Source organism: Daphnia pulicaria, chromosome 6, assembly GCF_021234035.1.
Source record: "Daphnia pulicaria isolate SC F1-1A chromosome 6, SC_F0-13Bv2, whole genome shotgun sequence".
NCBI lineage: Eukaryota > Metazoa > Arthropoda > Branchiopoda > Diplostraca > Daphniidae > Daphnia > Daphnia pulicaria.
Genome location: NC_060918.1, coordinates 22862276 through 22883600, shown reverse-complemented (window position 1 = coordinate 22883600; position 21325 = coordinate 22862276). Strand labels below are relative to the sequence as shown.

Genomic DNA, 21325 nt, shown 5'->3' with positions numbered 1-21325 from the left:
GGATGCTTAAAATATTTTTAATGTTTGATTCTTTGATTTGCAGTGACAACTGACGAGTGATCAAGTGTTCTGTTTAGTTGCTGGAGCGAATCCACAATTTGACCACTTGTGTTCTTAGCGTCTAACAGTCAATCATTTTTTTCTTATTTTGTCCCTGCCTTTTGTTGCGCCGTCTGAACTGATAATAGCTTATGTAAAATTGTAAACAATATGATTTGTCGAATAACTTTTTTAGTCCATTAGGTCAACTTTATTTTAAATCTTATCTGACAACTAAGTAAATTTATCACTTAAGAATTCAATATGTAATTTTTATTTCAAAAAAGACTATGTGCAATCTAAATTTTTGGTTAAAAATTTATTTTCTCCTATTTTCGCGCTCTAAAAAGTACATTTCATTTTGGCCATTTGGCAACTGTGTTAATTGCGTTTTGACTTGTGTGGATACGTCTGCTACAATTTTGACAGAACTTATGTTCTTCAATTGTAGGCAATATTTCTGCCGAAGAATATGACAGTCCAATCAAACTGAATCTGATTCGTAGTTTTTTCATCTTTGTGAGTAATGAGTTATTATACACGTTCACGTGCATCTTCTGCTCTATATTCCCCCTTAATTGAAAATGGTTACGAAATCACTAATGATGGTCAGTATACTTAATGGTATTTTGTAAAAATTTTGCTTTTGTTATGTAACTTACTGTTCGAACCAATATAAAGTATATCAGTCAATCAAAGTCATATCCACCTGACAGGCTCTATTACCTGTCACAGATCTTAGTAGTGTTGATACTGTGTGTGCCTCTAAATAATGTCATCCTTAAAAATGAGTGATAGGAACTATGGGTTCAAAGGAGACCAATGTTCTTATCAGGTTTTGCAAGAAAGTAAAATTGTGGTTAAAATTGTAAGAGCTTTGAAAATTGCCATTAGTTCAGTGTAGACTTTAATTCTATGTGGTCATGGAAATGGAACAAGATACTGTTTCAGAGTCATCATCATCACGCTCATCAGTTTCTCAGACTTCTGTAAAGAAAGCTGATAAATATGGTGCTTTACACTTTAGTTTATACCTTTTCTCTTTCCATTTATAGAAAATAATAATGACAATATATTTAAAACTATCGTTTAGATGAGGGTGGCCCCAGAAGATCTACAAGAGCCGATTATGAAACTGCCATTGCAGCAACAGGTAATAATTGTCATTCTTGATTAAGCACCATTGACTTTTAAAATTCTTTCTCATGCAGATTATGGGAAATTTCACTATTGGTTGCTGCTAGCATGTGGTTGGGCTAATGCAGCTGATGCTGTTGAAATTTTGTAAGTGCTGTAGAAATTGTGTTTATTTATCCAAACATAACCATATTTTAAATTGTTGCAGATGTGTTTCATTCTTATTGCCATCTGCAGAATGTGATCTCTTATTAACCTCCACCGACAAAGGAATCCTGTCTGCTATAGTTTTCCTCGGTACTTCGCTTTTAAATTTAATGCATCAATATAATATTTATTTTTATTTTTTGCGCTTCCCATAGGGATGATGATAGGTGGTTACCTGTGGGGAGGGTTGGGTGATTCCTTAGGTCGGCGCGGCGTTTTGATGGTTTCTATGACCGTGAACGCTATTTTCGGAATGCTGTCAAGTTTAGCAATGACTTTCCCAACATTTTTAGTTCTTCGTTTCTTGTCAGGCCTTGGGTAATTAAATTTCGTATTTGCAAAGCAATAACGCATTTAATTTTAAAATATTTAAATAGGATTGGTGGAAGCATTCCCGTGACTTGGTCCTATTATGCCGAGTTTCAACCCAAAGCAAGAAGAGGTGCTATGCTTTCATTTTTAGCTGCATTTTGGATGGTCGGAAACTTTGTAGTCGCAGGTAACATTTCAAAACAATTGTTTGTTTCATAATATAACTTTAAAATTCAATATTTTACAAGGACTTGCGTGGGCTATCATACCGCTCACATTTAGTTACGAATCTGCCAATTTCCAGTTCAATTCTTGGAGATTGTTCACGTTATTGTGTGGCATCCCCAGCTTATCGGTAGCAATTACTCTCATATTCTTTCCTGAATCTCCTCGATACTTGCTGTCGCAAGGTGACGAGGAAGGTGCATTGCAAGTGTTCCGCCGGATTTTTACCTCCAATACTGGTCGGCCAGCTAGTCAGTACCCAGTATGTTGATAAGATGAAGCAAACGATTTGCCAAAGATTCTATTGGTTTTCATTCTTTGTTTACAGTTTACCAATCTAGAGCTAGATGACGATATGTTATCCACTGCTTCACATCCCGGTGAAAAACTGTTTCGAAGAATTAAAAAATTATGTCATCGAGTGGCGACTCAATCGAAAGCAGCTTTTGGCCCTACTGTCCGAAGATCAATGGTTTTGATGATTATTATCAATTTCGCCATTCAGTTTGGGTAAAGTCAAAGGATTTCCGCAAAAATCTTTTGTTTTTTAACATTTTTTTCTTTTTGGTTATCACTTATCAGCTATTATGGACTGTGGCTCTGGTTTCCAGAACTCTTCAATCGTCTACAAATTTACTACGAAGACCACAATGTTACCGTCTCTGTTTGCGAAGTGGTAGATTTTAAGCCAAACACTACAGGTCAAGATCCCTTTGAGCATTGTCAAGATGCATCACCACCCGACAATCAAGTTTTTATCAACGCATTTATAGTCGCAATCGCTCCGTTACCTGCAAATGTGTGGACTATATTTCATATGGACAAATTAGGAAGGAAGTTCTTTCTCGGTAAGCTTTAAGAATGCGATTCACGTTTATGTACGGAGAATATAACTGAAAATTTAAATGTAGTTTTTAGCATGATCGGGTCGGGACTTGCAGCGTTTCTCATTTGGCTTGTACGTAGCAGCGCTGGTAATTTGGCATTGTCCTGCATCTTCGGAGCTGTTTCTACAATGGGCTTTAATGCATTGGACTGTCTGGGAGCGGAACTGTTTCCGACAAACGTTCGGTATTTTTCTTGGATTTTTCTTCATTATTAATAACAAATAAAAATATATTATTGATTTAGATCTACTGCGATGTCTATTACACTAGCTGCCGCAAGGTTAGGAGCGATATTAGGAAATATTATTTTCGGTGTTTTTGTTGATGTTGCTTGCGCCATTCCTATTCTCCTAGTCGCTACACTTTTAATCTGTAAGTTAAATTGACTCATACCTTATATTTTACTCATATAAACTTTTGAACAGATTAAAAAAAAAATATATAAATTTTTGTTGCAGTTGGTGGGCTACTAGGACTTTTGCTCCCCAATACAACCAAGGAGCCATTGCTATGATTTTTCATTATTTTGAATAATTAGGCCTATCCATTTGTAAACAAGTTTCTGTTGTGTAAACATCTATTTGAAAAAATGAATTTAAATCATGTTTATAAAGGTAAACTAAAATTGATTAAACAATGTACTTTAACCCTCAATGCATGAATCTTTGTAGTAGAAATCATTATTGAATATTTAATAGTAGGAATTATTATTGAATATTTAGTTATTAAACATTTTACTTGGTCACTCTCTCTTTGCTTGTCTGCTGTTCTCATAGTTCATAGACCTGCCCAATCCCATGTCCTCATAGACCTGTTCCATCCCTCCAAGCTCCAATTGGCCTATTGAACTAAAGCCCTATGTATGGCACGCCTAGAAGGTCACAAAAAAAATCTAAAAAAAAAGATGCCATAGAGAAAAGACAAGGCACATAAAATGATAAAAGAATGTCCAGAGCTCTTCCTTCTCCTCGTTGTAGAAGTTGGACTGACGTCCATTATCACCTTTATATAAATTTGGAGGGGAGAATATTACGTGAGTATCAAAGTTATTTTGCCTTTGTTTGTTGGATCTCAATTGAGTGTTAACTGTTCACGAGCTAGAGCGGACATTGTTTTTATGTTTCTTTTAAACGTTTCTTCTTTCTGACGCTACTAGACAGCATGTAGAAGCACGCCACTGACGCCACTGTAAGAAGCATCAGTTTAGTTACGTTTATGCAGTCCACTGTAAGAACATTAGTTTAGTAACGTTTACTTTGCACATCGCTAAAGAAATTTCTCGCTTCCACTATAACAAAATTTTGGGTGATAACTGCCAGTTTCTGTTTCAGCAACAAAGCTCACTTGTTAGATTTTTAATAATAAGGTTTTTTACTACTTCCGGTTTTTCTCATTTCTGCCAGTAGTTTAGTAAATATTCACCTGACGCACATAAGAACCACATATTCGTGATCCTCGTGAAATTTGTGGTAAAGTTCATGTTGTTTTTTTTACGTACGAGTACTTCCGGTTTCGAGGATTATCCTGAACCATGTCCTGAACTTATAGTTCAGGAAAAATCTCGATTTTGACCAAATTCTGGATTTCGATTAAATTACACCTAATCGACCTCAAATTTCACGTAGATCACGAATTTTTTGTTTATCTTGTCGACAGCTCAATGGTTAGGGAGCTATCGCTTACTTCCGGTATACTTCCGGAAAATTTGCATGAAACTAACAAGTGAGCTTTGTTCTCTGTAGAATTCTAAAGATTCCATGCTAATTTAAGAAAAGAGAAATGGTCTTTTTGATTACTTTTATGACTTGTGACTATCTAAGGCCAGTCCTTTAGATATTGAGTTTTGAACGTGTCAAATAGATGGCGTGAAAGAATGTTGTTTGTTGTGTCACATATGGGCTGATGGCGGTTCGTTGTCAAAAGTTCAGCTACACTGCTACAGCTATCTTCTTCGAAAATTACCAATGAATTCGTTTGTAAATTGACTATATTTCCTGTGCAATTTGTTTGGCATGTGTTCTTTACCGAATGTGTGTTTAATAACATTATTATTTCTCCTCCATTTCCAGGAAAAAATGTGAAAGGTGCATGTTTCCAGTACCGTCAACTATTGTGTTAAAAATCCTGGTATCCTACAGAATATGTCATCCAAATGACAGAGTGGTAACAACCAATGCTAGCGTTAGTAAAGTATTGCTGGAACATAGTCTTCTCATCTTTTATTAGGATTCATTACTATTATCGGCTGAATCATTCTATGGGACTTATTGCCAGATCACCAGCAACCCAAGCATGGAACAATTTCTCATTCCATCTTCAGAGAACCTTACATAACCGATTGGTGGTTAAGTGTGTAAGTTTACTTGTCATGTCACTGAACTTATTTTGTTGCAGTCTTATATGTATTTAAAGTATTGTTCTGCACTTAAGTCTATCTAATGTTTAAGTTTAATTATTCTTTTAGATCATAGACATCAAGCACATTGATCATTGATATGCCACAAATTACAGACAAGGTGACTTTTTTTTTTATTTACAGGTTTTAGGTTTATGTAGCAAGATAGATTTTATGAGAAGTCATGTTGTTTGAAGAAAAAGGACTATAGTTACAAGGTTCTTTGCTAACCCGTTGGCTGCTAACCTTGAATCTCCTTGTTTACTTCCTTACACAAGTCCTCTGATTTGAGGTTTCTGTTGCCAGAACCTTGTTTGAATATTATTGTCATCCAAATAAATGTTCATTCTGCTTACAGGGTATAATCCTTCGCTACTGATCACATCCACTGGTGAAAACCGACGAGAGAATGCTGTAATCCAAGACTGATACATTGTGTAGTTGTTAGATAAATGACAAGTGCATATCTGGGCTCCCTTCTTTTCTGTGGCCCCGTTTCCCTAACTAACCGCTAAACAACGCCCGCCGGTGGTCACTCACCCGCTGTGAAACCAGGAGGAGGGGAGGGCTCTGGTCGAACGGGGACTTGGAAGGCACATGATCCGATGAAAACTTTTGGAGGGTCATGAGTCTAACCCGGAAGCCTAGTATGACTACATCACCCCGGAAAAACTTGCCTCGTACTTCTCTCTTCTTCTCGGTCCAGATACTATCTCTGGGGGCCGTAGACAAAACCTATAACAGCATGTGCGAGTTAAAACAAAGCAACCCACTACCCAATGAAACAAAAAGCCATGGTTTATTTTTTGCGCAAATCTGCGTTAGTCAAGTTACAAATGTTTATAATTCAACAATTCGCGTAGAATTTTGTATTTCATCTATTAGTGCAAATCACGATTCCATGTGTTTGGCAGTTAAGAAAATGGTTGTTTAAGAAACAAACAATGTGGTGTTCTGAGTAGCCAAAAAAACTCACCATTGTTTGTTTTTTAAATAACCATCTTCTTAACTACCAAACACATAGGATAGCTATTTGCACCGGTAGACTAGATTCAAAATTCGACAGAAGTTATTGAGTTTGAAAAACTTATAACCTGATTGACGCAGATTTCCGCAAAACTAAACCAACGCTTTTTGTCTCATTGCCGCAGCGGTGGTGGCGGGTTGCGTTCTAACTCGTACAGAAGAAAAAATGTCTTGGACCGGACGTTCTGTTTATTGAATTTTTTGTACATTTTAGAAAAATAATAAAAGCTAGTTTATTGTATAAATTTTTTTTATTTATTACAGACATAGGGTTTAACATTGGTTTAGGTGGTTTAGGGTATACATTTGAGGGTTTGTAGGTGTATGTTTGTGGGGTCTGAAGAATTGGAAGGTATAGGTTTGTGGGGTTTGGAGATTAATTGGTAGGGATATATATGTAGGGTTATAAATTAACTGTTCTTTATCCAAACTTGAAATATGCCTCCTCCAACATCCTCCACTTTCCTTTCCCAATCCCGAAACATGTTTATTATTTGTTTGACATAAACATCCCCATATTTCTTTTTCGTTCCTTCTTAACATATTAACGTTAAACTACATTGACACAATGCTAATTTCATAAAATAATGCAACTTCGGTAACACGACACCAGCACCAAGTAACGGCCAGTTAAATTTGATGCAGAAAGATCTATACCCAGCATAGGCAGCAAGCCTGCAACAACGTACCACAGCAACAACTACGCGAACATACACGATAAACCTGTAGCCGAAATTAAATGAATTAATCTTCACCATCAATGGAAATGCTGTCTGAACTCTGAAAAGACAAATTAATGACACTTTATGTGGTTTTAGTTAAACCAAATATTCTGAAAACAATATTTAATAGCTATTGTTGAAACAAAAACAAAATGTGTGATTTAAACTACAACAAAGAAGAAAGAGAAGCTAAGACTTTAACTGGATGTTAATCCTGCTTTTAAAAAATCAATTACTATATCAAGCAGTAAATTCTCATGCAATAATAACAAAAATGACACAAGTATAGCTAAACTATGAAACCTCTCAGTCTCTCAGTGTCAATTAGCAAGCTTTTTGAATCAGCCAGACAATTAAAAAGTTGGTTGAAAAATTACTTCAGTTGTTCATGTTTCTTCATTTGACGAAACACACAGCAGTACAGGTAGCACGCAATTGTTTTTTGCTTAGCAAAACATTAGGACCAAGACTCGCTGACGAGAACATTCAGCAGATACATGGCGTAATCGACGTTCTGCTTCTCGTTTCAATTTAATATACTATGTGAACCCCAGAAACTACACTCTTGACCAGTGACAAAAATTCGAATTCAGTAGAGACTTAAACGAATGGGAAACAAATTGAAAAGAGTGCCAAATTTGAACAGCAAAAATTCCCTGAATAAATTAAACCCCTCTTGTCCCGGTTATCAAAGTGGAAGCATGACTATCAGCTGAATCATTAGGAGTCAAGGAGAAATGACAACAGAAAACAATGAAGCCCAGGTATTCCATCAATTTATCAAAACATATTACCAAATTATGATCTTGCACCAAGTGTTCTCTTCCGTTCACTGCAAGATAAAAATCATCAGATGTTGCATTTTTGCTTGCTGGCCAATGAGCAATACTAAGAGAATACAAAGACTTTATCCATTAATGCTTAATTTTCTATGCGAAAATGTCACAACTTACAATTTAGAGAATTTCAGGGTGTTCAGTGTTTTAAGTTCAGACGTGATATCTCCACTCCAGATTCTCGACTCTCCCAACAGTATTTCGTTTTCCATCTTGTCAGACTCTAAAGTTTTCTTTTCTCTCTTTCTTCCTTATTACGAGTTGTCATTGACCTCCGTATCGTCTGGAGTTTTCTTTAATAGCTTCACGTTAAATAAAGCCAAACGATGAATCTGGGGAAAACTCACTTCCTTCTGTCCAGAACAAAATGAAGTGTAACATGCTGTCTGCTGTCAGTGGCTGAAACTAATTCGCCATGCGCCATCTAGGGACAAATAAATAAAAACATTAACATTAAAGCTACCCCTGAGCAAGGTACCCTGGTAACCCCGGCTGACAGTAGAACTCAAAAGACAAAAGAACTCCTCCGACAATAGAAAATAGAACCCAAATATTTCAAATATCAAATAATGTTTTAAAATTTCTTTGAATGCGACAGTAGCATTCCAACGACATAAGAACTCCAAAGACATAAGAACTCATTTTTAAAATATTATTAAAAATACCTGACGACAATAGAACTCCAGTGCCCGACAGTAGAACTCCACTTCCACTACGCGACAATAGAACTCCAATAAATTCTTTAATTATTTTCATGTCCGACAATAGAACTAGCTCCATTGAATTTTAAATATATCAAATGTCCGACAATAGAACTCCAACACAAATTATTCGCATGCGCGACAGTAGAACTCCACTTTTCTTAAAATATGCAGTGCGCTTTAGTGTTCAAAGACGCTTTCGCACTCTATCTATGATCTATGAATCTATGACTATGACATGCCCTGGGTAGGCCTACAATTTTTTCTTAATCGAAATACCGATTTTAGGGGAGGTAAATCATCGAAAAAATTCAGAATTTTTAACAGTGTGGAGTTCTTCTGTCTTTGGAGTTCTACGGTCGCCATCCCAATAATACTGCTTGTCAACAATTAGATGGATAAATCGGATTAGGTTATTCACCAATTCGACTGCTTATTTTCGATTTTGGTATCTTGTCAGTTGTCTTCCACCAGTTTGCTGGGAGCATAGCCTAAGTTCCGTTTTACTTGTCCGCACAACCTCACACAATTCAACTCTTCTTGTGAATTGCATTGCATTGAGATTTCATGGAGATTGGCAACTAAGGACCTGCTGCCTTGTATTCAAGGAACACACCATGAAGAATTGAAGGTTTGAATCGAAGAAGGGGCTACATTCGCTGCGCTAGCTTCAACAAAAGATTCTTAACTTAACTACAAGTAACTCATTAAATTTTCGGGACACTATAAAATGAAATAAGCAGCAAAGTGAGAGGGAACGTGAGATTTCGAAAAACAAATGTGAGTGAATGAAGCCTAACCTGTTTCATGACTCTTGGCATTTGTCGGTTCCTTATCAAGAGCAACTTGCATGATTTGAGATCTGTAAAACACGGAAGGATACCGATCGCAGGTGCTCAGCGCCGAAGAACAAGTCCCACGTTAGGACCTAGTCACCTCATCCATCTTGCCTGCAAAAGTTTTCTTATTTACGAGCTGAAAAGAAAGACGTAACAAGTTATAATAACAAGCACCTTTTTAGGTAACTTAGCAAGAATATTAGCTGAAAATAACGATAACTACTTGAAAGTAATATCATCATTGGGAAGAAACATATAATAAATAATACATTACATTTACCAGACTCTCTCTAGCGGTAAGCTAAAGTAAATGGTCCTCGACTTGTTTGTCTGAAGGTCACCTGAGTTATTATTGGAAAAAGAAACTTCGCTGTAGTTCACCTGTCTATTATTTGGATGACACTACAATTCAAAGTTCACATGTCCAGTGTCCACACACAGTTCCATTTCAATGCAACTCAGAAATCCTGTCAAATAAAAATCTATTCCGGCGTTATAACAAAACCATTTTTGCTTTTTTGATCGATACATTCCGGTAAAAAAAAACTTGGTTACATAGGTCACTTCAAATTTTGCAAAATGTGACGCTTAATACTTAATACGTCAATGCAATTGAGGTAAACAGTTAACGGATTTTTGGGGTAACATTTTCAACTCAGTTTCCATAACCAAGTATTACTGATCTGAATCCCATCCGACAGGTTCGCCAAGTTCCTTGTTCTTGGCTATCAGCCACACCTCCAGGGGCTTAAAATATTCACGGAAAGCGCTTGCGTCCATGCGATCTTGTCCCGTGACGGCTCGCATCGCTTCCGGCCAAGGTCGGGAAGCTCCCATAGCCAACATCGCCCTTGTATTTTTGAGCAGAAGAAGTCATATTGAGAATCAGTTAGAAGAGAAGAGAAAAAGAGAAAATTTACCGTAATTTGGCTCCTGCTTCTTTGTTCCTGTAGAAGTCGCACTCGTGAAGTGGTTGAGATCGATTGTGCGGATCATATTGTCCGGCCGTCATGCACAGGGATTTGTAAAACTGGAACTGGATAACGAAGCTCACAAAATACCTGCACTCACGGATTTTAAACAAATTTAATTACTAGAACCCAAGTCTTGTTAAAAAAAATTGCTGAAATAAACACAATACCGAATGTACTCGACGTTGGCTGCAATGTGATACTTTGCTCCGGGATCGAAATCATTTTCGGATCTTGTTACTGGCGATCTGATGCCTTGGTACTTCTCACTTTATTAAAGAGGAGATATAAAAGCAATTGCAAAAAAAAAAAATTAAAAAAATAAACTAACCGAAGCTTCCACCAATGACCATTGTAATCGGTCGATTTAACGGACCCGTCAAACACATCCCAGCGCCACTTGTCCATGATGTACGCAAATGGGAAAAAGGCGATTTTTTTCAAAGCTGTCGCCAATAGGTAATTGATGGTCGCTTCGTGATCTTGGGGTGTTGATTTGTCTAATAATCCGATTTCCTTGAGACTGAAAGAAACGAAGGTCAATCATTTATTCGTCTTGGGACAATTGGATCAAATCTTACTGTTTGAGGGTCTGGACAGAGAGGGCTAGAGAATCGCCTACAGCTTCGTGAAAACCTGTCAAATAATAAGTTGTAATTTAAAAATTCTAAATCTATGAAAATGAGAAAATTTACCAGAATTGGCTCCGTCCCTGTAGACTAGCGGAAGATTTTTGTACTGTAAAAAGTACTGGATGTGTCCCATTTCGTGATGGACGACATTAAAGTCCTCCATGGTGACCTTGGTGCATTGCTTGATCCTGAAATCCTTGCCGTTGCAAAAGTCCCAAGCAGAAGCGTGACACACCATTTCCTTACCCGCCAGTTTCTCGATGATGGATCCGCTCCAAAATTCGGGCGGAGTCGGCAGCAAACCCATCGAGGTGAAGAATTCTTCCGACATTTCAAACATTTTCTTTGGGGTGTAGCCCTAAGTGAAAAACCAAGTTTTGTAGCTTTGCTTTCCTGGAATATTCAACGAGGACTCTTACTTGCTTCAACATTTCAGGAGTGACATCGATGGAAGTTTTCCCTGGATATGGCGTAACCAAGTCGTCGATATTGCCCCACGTTTGGGCCCACATGTTGCCCAGAAGATGTGCGGGTATGGGTTGATTTTTGGGGACCTTGTCTTCTCCGTAATGATCTCGGAGTTTGGCCCGGACGTAGGCGTGAAGTTGAAGGTAAAACGGTCTGATGGTCTGCCACAGTCCCTCGATATCTTCCTTGAATGTGTCCGACTCGTAATTCCGTAGCCAATAAGCTCCCGTGTCGCTGAAATCTGTAAACAAAAAGTATAAAGCATTGGCGACAATAACAAATTACATTTGAACATATACTATTCATTCGAGAGGCTTCGTTGCTGAGTTCGACGAATTTTTCGTAATGATCCCGCATTTTACCGCCACTCTGTTCGTGCCACCGCTTCAGAAACATGTTTCAACTCGTCAAAATTGCGACTTTTGCTCATTTTCTCCGTAATTTCTAAAAAAGGGCAAAGGGGGAAGTTTTTAATCGCTGTGCTCTACTTACTTAACCAATGTCTAGATACCAGGATCGAGATTCATTCCGCAATCGCCTGGATTGGTGAAGGAACAGATTTTGGCCGTGCTGTAAATCTTCTCCATGGCGTCAATTGTTTTGCGGTACTAGTGAAACAAAAACCATGACCTCCAATCAATAAATAAAATTTGTTTTGAAAAGCCAATTTCACCTGCGTTAGTTTACCCTCTGGGAGGGCAGAAGGACCCAAAACAGATAAGAGTTTAAATTTGCGTTTCAAATCGGGGTCAGTGAACGGTTTCCAATTGAAACTGGTGATATTCTTCCAAGCTTCTTTCTCAAAACGAGCGGCAATTAAACTTTGCTCCAACTGCGGTATCAATAGAAAAGTATTACGTAAAGTCGGGATTCATTAGCGCAATAAAGAAAAACTTTGAGTCGTTCGTTCTCGTCGGTGATGTCCGAAGCGAATCTCCACTCCGCAACGGTGGTCTTGTAACACATTTTGGAAGATTTATCATTGTGGGCTGACAGATATTCCCTAGCAAGGGCTTCGTCTTCCACGATTGTCCTTTTTGACCGTAGCACCGCATAATCACCAGTCCTAGAACAAAAATATCGTCCAACTTAAACTACTCGTTATTAAATCATAATTCGACTTACAGTTGTCTCGTCTTGAGATCACGGGCATAATTAAAACTGGCACAGCAGCAAATGACGACGAACGCAGTGAAACGCATTCTGACGACTGACCACCAGCGAACTACGAACGAAATGGAACAAACTGTCGACTTAAGTAATGGCGAATATTGTTAACGTTACTACCAGTTCAAACGTGAATCAGCTGTGACGATTCACCCCTCCCACTCTTTATCTCCCCATACCGGATGTCATGGTTCGCCACACACGAACTCCGCTACATCTCGGACATCCTGTGATTGTCCAGTACTACTAGACCACGGCATTTCCTTCCTGTACTTTCTCTCTCTCTCTGTAGTGATGGTGCAATCAGTTCCCTCCATTATATAAGCCCGACCTCTGCCTGTTCCCGGCAGAGTCGTCACCGGCAGCTGTAGACCCCAGGTAATAATAAACGCAGTTACAAGTCTTTCTTATCTGGTATTGTGTATCATCACACAGCACAGTAGCAGACAGGTTTCCAAATAAGAAGAAAATGGTTTTGGGATGCTACGGAGCAGGTCATCGCCGTGATATTGGGAAAAACTATTGATAATTAGTAGCCCTCGAGCGATTTCAAAAACGCCCCCATAAACGCAATTTTCATGGAATAACCCAAAAAAGTTCCTAGCTGCGATGCAATTTGTTCAACCAGAATAACTGGGGAGGAACTAGGACCACACTGATATGATAAAGAATCTATCTCCTGTAAAACCTAACAGAATCGAATACATGCCACAAATAGTTCTAACAGAATTTTACCCGATAGGATAACTTTTGTCACTTCCGGCAACAAAATAGCGTTCAAGTTTGGAATTCGATGCGATGCAAACGGAAAAACAAATCATTTGCGAATCGGCGACATTAAACGGGCAAATAAGTTCGCGATCCCAGGACCATTCGACATCTGCTGTTGAATTGAATTAGAGATCACTTTTAAGGGTCGGGCCGCTCTTGCTACTCCTGTTTGTGGCTCCTGCTGTAATATTATTGGAAAAGGCATCAGATTAACGATTACTTGAGTTGAGTGTGGGCGGTTATTAGAATGTAGTAGATGTTTTGCTTCACCAATCTCTCTCTACTGTAAAAGCGAAAGGCTTTAATTTTCCATCTCGTCTATGTTTTAGAAACTAATTTTAAAAAGTAATTATGAAATTTATAATGTTACGGCTGGTTTATCTTCTTCTTGGTTTACATCAACTACCGACATCAAGACGGCTTGATGAATTGCAATATTCTCGAGTCGTCGTTTCTGTTTTTTACTGGTTATCATTAATAGTTTTGCCGAAATAGTAAAATACTTTCCAACCAATTGGGTGTATGGTCCTATGGACTGTCTTATGAGAATTTTTTTCCCTTTGGCAAAGAGAAACCATATTCAGGTTGGAAATAAGAGGGAAAATAGACACAATCTAGAGTTGCAAAGTCTTACCTAATATGGCTCATGCGGAGGTAGGATAGGTTCTCCAGCTCGTTGTTCCGAATTTGAAGGATCCGTTTTCGCTGTTCCGATTACTTGTATGAAAGAACGTGGTGTCGAGACGGGTCGTCCGATGGACCACGGGTTGCACATGGGGATCCCAATTTGGAATCTGAAGATTCAAATGAAGAAGACGGTGGGTACAGGAAACGCAGATGTGAAGTGGACACTGGCGATCCAGTTGGGCCTTTCAAGATACACTCGGTTATAGTAAACCTTACAAAACTATCACGAAAACTGTTACTAAGAAAACATTTTTTTATTTTTATTTTACTTTAAAACACATAAATTAATCTTTATGAAATAACTCACCAAAATCAAACCAGATGAGCTCGCAACAGTCGAACAACAGCTGGGGCAAAAGCACGATCCTTTCGATGACTGGTACATAGCAAAAACGAACTAAAGATTACGCACAACTTCATGCGTAACTCATTCATAAAACTCCCTGGGAGTCCAGCAGGTCTTCGCTTTAAGGACGTTCTTTGCGTCATAGGGGTGGTGTGTTCGTCTCTTTCACTCAACTGAGGCAACTCTCCGTTGACCAAAAGTGTTATCCTTTCAAGAAAACCGAAATCCATGACGTTGGACTCCAACATGAGGCATTGCATTTCATCTTTGCATTCAACACTAACGAAGAGCTCTCTTCGTCAAATTTGCGGCAGTGTAAATGTTGTTGACTTTAACTTGAAATACCGAGAGTGCATTCATCCAGGAATTGGAGTGATAACGTTGTCTGGTCAGCTCACCGACCAACAGTAGATGATCCTAAGGCGGGAAAAAAGATCGATTCGGCGGACATGATCATCGGACATATCGTCCAGTTGAACGAATTAATCATGAAGTTGTTCCTCGTAAAAAACACTGTGATGAGCTTTGACGTAAATGCAGAACTCACCTGATCGAATGGGGTGTGGCTTTAAGAGAGCCATTTAGAAAGGACAATAGGGCGGACAAACCATTTCCATACCGTTAAAACTCTCATAGCCGAAAATAAGGTTATTGTTTTACCAGATCCAGGTGGACCACAAAGATCCAATGGCTTCTGGCTTGCAAACCGACTGTAAAAAAGCGACTCGTGATGGGGACGGCAATATCGAGTGGCGTATTTGTGACCCCCACTATAAGCTGGGATATTTTCATTCACCTTATACAATGTTGATTTGCGGTTACTGTATGTTCTCGGGGACGGATGCTCTCCGGTGCTAAATGAAGCTAAAGTATATTGGCAACATCTCGTGGCATGAGGATAGCAAACAAATGATCTCGCAAGTTTTCATCTCGCCGGGAATGCCAAAACTGCCAAGTAAAGAATAAAGTAAAATAAACTAAATACATCCAAATTTATAAATGAATTACCCCTCTTGCTTCACCGGAGGCAAGAACATTGTTATTTTCTTCGTTTAAGGTATGGAAGACACAGAAGGAAATCTTTTTTTGAAATGTTTTTATGGCCGAGGGATATTTTTCAAATGCCCGATTATTTCCAAAAAATTTTTCGTCACCGTCAAAATAAAATCGGGGATTATTGCGCGTTACCGATATTGATGTTCTGTCAAAGCTTTTTGAATTTTGCTCGTAAGTTCTGCAAGGCGCGCAAGCGAGCGCTAGGAGTTTTCTAGACGTCGATGACCATAAGAGACTTGGATACATTTGTATCGGCGTTAGGAACTCAGAGCTGATGTTTAAAACGATATGTTTCTATAGATAGCCATGCTTTAATATTGGTGCTTTCGGTAAGACTTCTATGTATACCCATCGACTCTAAACGTCAAAGAGAGCGTGGATTTTGTTGAGGTTTACTTCTCGTATTAGAGCCTTTATTTCAAAGACTTATTCGAATACGGACATTTTCAGAAGTGTGTTCGTAGGTTCGGATATTTTTAACCAGTGGTAAACCGAAATGTTTGAACTCATCGGCCGTAAGACATCTTGTCGATTGCTACCGGCACACGGAAATTGATAATCTTCAAATTTCGAACCTTCTTCTTAATCAACGCGATGACCTCGGATAAGACGTTGGCGCGAAGGCGGAGAGAATTGCCACGACCTCCAAAACGAGTGCGCAGCGCATGAATAGTGAAGATGAGGTCAGAACTCAGAGGCACCGCGTATTGTTAAACCTTATTCGTCCAATTCTCAACGATTTCTTCAGTGTTGAGCTTAAAACGGAAAATGTCACCACCCCCCTTCGATTTTTACTCTCGGAAATGTTAACATTGTTCTCCCAGCCTTTAAATACACGGCAAAATACAAAAATTTAATATTAGAAGCCAGACATGAATATACTGTAATATATAGTACCTTTCACATTTTCAATTTGCTTCATTTAGGTATTAAGCTGTCTCACAACTTAAAAGCCCAGAAGATGGGGTATGCCGAAGATGGAACTATAATTCGTTGAAAGATTTGGCCCACATTTGGTTCCTATCACAAACAATTGATTATAGATTTTTTTACAAAATGAAAACATTTGAATTCTTCTCACCCGGAAATTTGTGTGCAAACTCCCATTTCGTTGTCAGATTGATCCATTGTGGATCAACTATGTCTAAATGGCTTCACCAATCAAAGGCCAATCACCAATTTTCACTCCATCGAACCCTGCAATATGTAGGTGGGCTGCCTTACAACAATTCCACAATGTTCGTCACTAACACCGATATTATACTCACTGGCTTAAGTTTCTCCTTAAATCAGCATTTTTTCATAGTCACAGCATGTTGCTGACTTTTAACACTCAAGTTTGCATAATCAGGTTCTTGTTCTTCAACAATTTTCTTCATAAACTGAGACAAGTTCAACAGCCACACTGTAGCCTACTTGAAAGCACCTTTGAGTATCAATCAAGTGTACAGTACAATGACCATCAAGTGTACGATTTGGCAATCGAGAAACAAAATACAAGTTCATGTGAGCAGACTTTCTTTGTTTGAAAAAGCTCAATCAAACATTTCTGTATTGCTAAAACTTTCTAACGAGAGAGATCCGAGTATGTAACACAACACACACCTACGACCGTACGAACTACGAAGGCACCGCAGCGAGTATACCCGCGAATCTGACCGAAGAAAATTAGCATACTGCAGACGAACTTCCGTCATTCCGTGAGTCGTGAGAACCCGACTCAGCTAATAACATCGAAATTTCTTCTCGATTATGGCACCTGGATACACGACACGGTAGAGGTGCCATAATTAGTTTGGCCGTATACTATAAGCTAATATCTATAAAGCTCACTAAGAAAATAGCTGTGGGTTTCTTCCATTTTAAATTCATTTTTAAATTCACGCCTAGAATAGTTCATCGTCTTACTCAGATGGCTTTCGTATGGGGTGCGAAATGAACACTTTTTCCAAAAAAAATGTTCAAAAATCGATTACCATATTTGATTTGAAAACAAATTGATAATCGATTTGAATATTGAAACCAAGTTGAAAATAAATTCAAAAATTGAAAATGTTTTGAAATTGATTACATAAATTGAAAATGATTTTGAAAAATGAAAATGATTTCGAAAAACTAAAATGAATTTGAAAAACTAAAATGATTTCGAAAAATGAAAACGAATTTGAAAAATGAAAATGAACTTGAAAAATGAAAATGAACTTGAATATCCATACAATTTCGGGAGTGCGATATGACACCACCCTACTCTATCCCCAGCTCTCTCCATAGCCATCTCCTATAGCCACCCCGAGACAACCGACTAGCCATTGATGGCTATGTCGCTGATTCCAGCCAGCTAGGCCGTCAGCGATACTGTCAGCCCTTGCCGGGCGGTGCAGGCCACCGCTGCCGCCACAACGGCCGCCGCTGAAGTATCTCTCGATCGCAGGCCGAGTATTACCCTACACAAAAATAGATTACACGATCCAACGTGAAAAGTTTCATGTTCCTATACGACTACTTTTATTTGAGGCCGGCCATGAAAAAAAAAGCTTTTCTGTTGAAACGGACATGCGCAACATGACCATTTGGATCCTCTTCTTTGGCCTCCACCGCCATGTCCGCTGCCTCCATGATGGTAGAAAAGATAGACGTTGCGCCAATTTTTGGTGTTCAATCCGTCGCTGCAGCTGAGACAGAGCCATCCTTCCAATGAGCTCTTCCTTGGAAATGGCCCAATTTTATATAAATGCCGTAGAGTATCGGGTAGGTAACACTTCCGGCGCAAGTGGACCACATGGCAAAGACGTAGAGACAATAGAGAAGTCCAGCTCCCCAATCCGCTTAGATAGCGGATAATTTCCAGCAGGGCCAGCACCAACATGAGGATCCACGTCAGCAAGAAGGCGTGTCCGCCTTCTTCTTCTCGTCGGATTGAACGGCAGAGTATCGCAGCAGTACAGGACGCATAGGCCTATCCAGCGAAACGTACCAGAACACTTCTTTCCGGGCAGTTGGCAGTTAGTGGAATGACGAGAACTTCGCGAGAACGTCATACCGAGGCGTGACTGGAACTTTTCTCAGGTGAAAGCCACCCATTCGGCCGTTCCGTCTTCATCGTTGCTGGGTAGGCTGTGTGTCATTTACTGCAGGAACATGAAACTTTTCACGTTGGATCGTGTAATCTATTTTTGTGTAGGGTAATACTCGGCCTGCGGTCGAGAGATACTTCAGCGGCGGCCGTTGTGGCGGCAGCGGTGGCCTGCACCGCCCGGCAAGGGCTGACAGTATCGCTGACGGCCTTGCTGGCTGGAATCAGCGACATAGCCATCAATGGCTAGTCGGTTGTCTCGGGGTGGCTATAGGAGATGGCTATGGAGAGAGCTGGGGATAGAGTAGGGTGGTGTCATATCGCACTCCCGAAATTGTATGGATATTCAAGTTCCTTTTTATTTTTCAAGTTCATTTTCATTTTTCAAATTCGTTTTCATTTTTCGAAATCATTTTAGTTTTTCAAATTCATTTTAGTTTTTCGAAATCATTTTCATTTTTCAAAATCATTTTTAATTTATGAAATCGTTTTCAAAAGATTTTCAATTTTTGAATAGACCTTTTTCACAATGCGGAAAGTCGGGATTTTACAATCCGGCAACGCCGCAATCGGCCATCTTTGTTCTAATTAATTTTTCCCCGTGTAAATTCCCATAAGGAATCGGGGTCCCTTTCTTTTTAATTCATTTTCTACTTATTGGTGTCTTAAATCCAATATATTTCTCGTGGATCTTGTTCCCCGAATAACTGGTAACATTTTCATGTATGGAAAGTATTACTTGTGGCTTATATTAATTATGTAATTTGAACTTTCATTAGGTTGTTTTGATTCTGGAATGTCAAAACCAAAACAGACATGTTGTGTGTTTGCCGTTTGGCTGCGGTAACAGATACAATGTTTATGAATCTGTTACTGTAAGTTTTGCATCCCAAAAGTTTTATTGGACATCCACAATATGTGGTAACAATTCCCTCAAAAGTATTTGGGGTTAACTAGTTTAAAATTTACTAATTCAACTGCTTTAACATTTAGTTTCCTAATCTGACGAAGCATTCACTATGATTAGGCTACCTGATTCATTATCGTTATTTATTTATCAGTTTAAGAATACTCACGATTCTTTTTTCTAGAGAAACATTGTATTAAACGAGGTGAAAAGAAGTTTTTAATACAGATACTGAAGATGTGACACTGTTTCAACTAGTTATTGTCTTTTCATTTTTCAATACTTTTATTCGAAGAACCAATGCCTGGTTTTCTAATGCAAGAGCTGTGTTGCAGGTAGATGGATGCTGCTCGTTTGTTGATGTGTTAATCAAAGGTGTTCTGCATTGGGTATCTCCAGCGTTATCTTTCATGACATCAGTTACTGCATCTTTTGGAACGTGTGGGTGTCTATGGGAGAAAATGATGAAATATGTTAAGTAATGTTTGAAATGACATAATCAATATAAATAATATACCATCCTCTTACATCTTTCAACATATACTAGCAATCTGCCTTCTTACAGAGCGACTAATTCTTTTAACAGTAGCCATCCCAATGGAATTATTCTCATGATTACGTGTTGGTGCCAGATGCCCAGTCAACATCTTTAGTTAAATACATAACTTGGCTGACCTATTCAGAGTTCAGACACACAAACATACAACATGTCTGTTTTGACATTCCAGAATCAAAACAACCTAATGAAAGTTCAAATTACATAATTAATATAAGCCACAAGTAATACTTACCATACATGAAAATGTTACCAGTTATTCGGGGAACAAGATCCACGAGAAATATATTGGATTTAAGACACCAATAAGTAGAAAATGAATTAAAAGTAAAGGGACCCCGATTCCTTATGGGAATTTACACGGGGAAAAATTAAGGTAAAATCTATTGCACTCCGGAGTCCGGAGCGCTCTAGTGTCAAAAGTGGCTATTGCACTCCGGAGTCCGGAGTCCTCTAGCGTCAAAAGTGGCTATTGCACTCCGGAATGGAAATATGTAGTACTTTCATTTGGCGACCGATGGCATTCTGTTTCTGTGTTTTGAAATTTGAATGGTTTAGATTTGAATTCTTTGGAAATTCAAATAAAATGTATTTATAACAATCATATATATTTGAATATCACTAATAAATAAAAATAGTCAGTGTATAGAAAGAACTTTTATTTCGTTATCGTTAACTTAGCTAGAGTACAATGTCCAACATTGAATCAGTACCTTAAAATTCAAATTGTAAATATAGTTAAGTGTCTTGCAACAGGAATAAAGTAGAATTTATAAACATTTCAATTCAGGGTGATATTTCTTGTTAACCATTTCAATTTCTCGCTCTATTTGCTCAGTGTAAGGATTTATACACGTTATAAACGCACATAGTGAGTCACCCTTTGTCGCCCCTTACTTGCCTAAAAGTCGAGCCGGAGTTCTCAGAACGGGGCTTCGAGGGGTTCTTAATCTCTGTGACCTTTAAACGCATCGACCAGCAACTCACTATTTCTGCTGATTGATTCACACGTAACGTGGGATTCAGCTATATTATACAGAGATCATTAAATTCAAAGTAATAATTTAGATTGTTAAACACGCTATAAACACACGACATAGTGAGTCACCCTCTGTCGCCCCCCTACTTGCCTGAAGGTCGAGCCGGAGTTCTCAGAACAGGGCTTCGAGGGGTTCTTTGTGACCTTCAAACGCATTGACCAGCAACTCACTATTTCTGCTGATTGACACGTAACGTGTGATTCAGCTGATTTCACGCTATAAACCATGCAATGCCCGTGTCTCTTATTCCAATAAACTAACAGCTAAACACGTCTTTCATATCTTGAAACAAAACAATACAAAACTAAGTTAACATGCCGTTGCA

The 21325-nt window shown here is 38.6% G+C and overlaps 2 protein-coding genes and 6 long non-coding RNA genes across 11 annotated transcripts; 4 read left to right on the top strand and 4 right to left on the bottom strand.

Moving 5' to 3' along the window:
* The first annotated feature begins 428 nt into the window (after positions 1-428).
* LOC124342671 (synaptic vesicle glycoprotein 2C-like) lies at positions 429-3461 on the top strand. Of its 2 annotated transcripts, none has more exons than XM_046795763.1 (12): positions 429-647; positions 1133-1192; positions 1251-1323; positions 1385-1473; positions 1539-1701; positions 1761-1882; positions 1944-2182; positions 2249-2430; positions 2503-2768; positions 2832-2991; positions 3052-3179; positions 3266-3461. In XM_046795763.1, the coding sequence occupies exons 1-12, from the start codon at positions 566-568 to the stop codon at positions 3319-3321; spliced, it is 1620 nt and encodes a 539-aa protein (XP_046651719.1). In that variant the 5' UTR covers positions 429-565; the 3' UTR covers positions 3322-3461. The 2 variants fall into 2 exon arrangements, with proteins under 2 accessions (XP_046651719.1, XP_046651718.1); XM_046795762.1 differs by lacking the exon at positions 429-647 and adding an exon at positions 907-1050.
* Positions 3462-4901: 1440 nt separating this feature from the next.
* On the top strand, positions 4902-5670 carry LOC124342995. The gene is made up of 4 exons (XR_006919074.1): positions 4902-4970; positions 5034-5160; positions 5272-5323; positions 5561-5670. It is a non-coding gene; the product is annotated as an uncharacterized LOC124342995 (long non-coding RNA).
* A 756-nt stretch (positions 5671-6426) lies between these two features.
* LOC124342948 lies at positions 6427-8220 on the bottom strand. Its single transcript, XR_006919013.1, has 3 exons — positions 7904-8220; positions 7745-7838; positions 6427-6951 (listed from the first exon to the last, which is right to left on the bottom strand). It is a non-coding gene; the product is annotated as an uncharacterized LOC124342948 (long non-coding RNA).
* A 690-nt stretch (positions 8221-8910) lies between these two features.
* Positions 8911-18240, top strand: LOC124343015. Its single transcript, XR_006919100.1, has 3 exons — positions 8911-9029; positions 13781-13785; positions 18230-18240. It is a non-coding gene; the product is annotated as an uncharacterized LOC124343015 (long non-coding RNA).
* Positions 9824-12005, bottom strand: LOC124342712 (angiotensin-converting enzyme-like). The gene is made up of 9 exons (XM_046795838.1): positions 11909-12005; positions 11697-11841; positions 11349-11638; positions 10993-11287; positions 10879-10933; positions 10629-10820; positions 10468-10566; positions 10247-10387; positions 9824-10176 (listed from the first exon to the last, which is right to left on the bottom strand). Exons 2-9 carry the CDS (start codon positions 11791-11793, stop codon positions 10002-10004), a joined length of 1344 nt encoding a protein of 447 aa, XP_046651794.1. The 5' UTR covers positions 11794-11841; positions 11909-12005; the 3' UTR covers positions 9824-10001.
* On the bottom strand, positions 13010-17325 carry LOC124342942. Of its 2 annotated transcripts, none has more exons than XR_006919004.1 (9): positions 16506-17325; positions 16322-16444; positions 15377-16249; positions 15165-15316; positions 14916-15078; positions 14330-14785; positions 13970-14254; positions 13300-13516; positions 13010-13243 (listed from the first exon to the last, which is right to left on the bottom strand). It is a non-coding gene; the product is annotated as an uncharacterized LOC124342942 (long non-coding RNA). The 2 variants fall into 2 exon arrangements; XR_006919005.1 differs by having other exon boundaries at positions 13010-13219.
* Positions 18241-18979: 739 nt separating the features above from the next.
* LOC124342956 lies at positions 18980-19647 on the top strand. Its single transcript, XR_006919024.1, has 2 exons — positions 18980-19207; positions 19277-19647. It is a non-coding gene; the product is annotated as an uncharacterized LOC124342956 (long non-coding RNA).
* On the bottom strand, positions 19576-20510 carry LOC124342929. Of its 2 annotated transcripts, none has more exons than XR_006918987.1 (3): positions 20214-20510; positions 19922-20144; positions 19576-19853 (listed from the first exon to the last, which is right to left on the bottom strand). It is a non-coding gene; the product is annotated as an uncharacterized LOC124342929 (long non-coding RNA). The 2 variants fall into 2 exon arrangements; XR_006918986.1 differs by having other exon boundaries at positions 19933-20144; positions 20214-20509.
* Between the last annotated feature and the right edge of the window lie 815 nt (positions 20511-21325).

Excerpts from the sequence above, each read along its gene's own strand:
- LOC124342671 (XM_046795762.1), top strand. The coding sequence starts at position 963 with ATGGAAATGGAACAAGATACTGTTTCAGAGTCATCATCATCACGCTCA. Across the intron at positions 1,702-1,760 it reads CGTTTCTTGTCAGGCCTTGG|GATTGGTGGAAGCATTCCCG; the intron begins GTAATTAAATTT and ends ATATTTAAATAG. Across the intron at positions 3,180-3,265 it reads AGTCGCTACACTTTTAATCT|TTGGTGGGCTACTAGGACTT; the intron begins GTAAGTTAAATT and ends TTTTTGTTGCAG.
- LOC124342712 (XM_046795838.1), bottom strand. The coding sequence starts at position 11,793 with ATGTTTCTGAAGCGGTGGCACGAACAGAGTGGCGGTAAAATGCGGGAT. Across the intron at positions 10,934-10,992 it reads CAGGGACGGAGCCAATTCTG|GTTTTCACGAAGCTGTAGGC; the intron begins GTAAATTTTCTC and ends ATTATTTGACAG. Across the intron at positions 10,821-10,878 it reads TCTGTCCAGACCCTCAAACA|TCTCAAGGAAATCGGATTAT; the intron begins GTAAGATTTGAT and ends CGTTTCTTTCAG.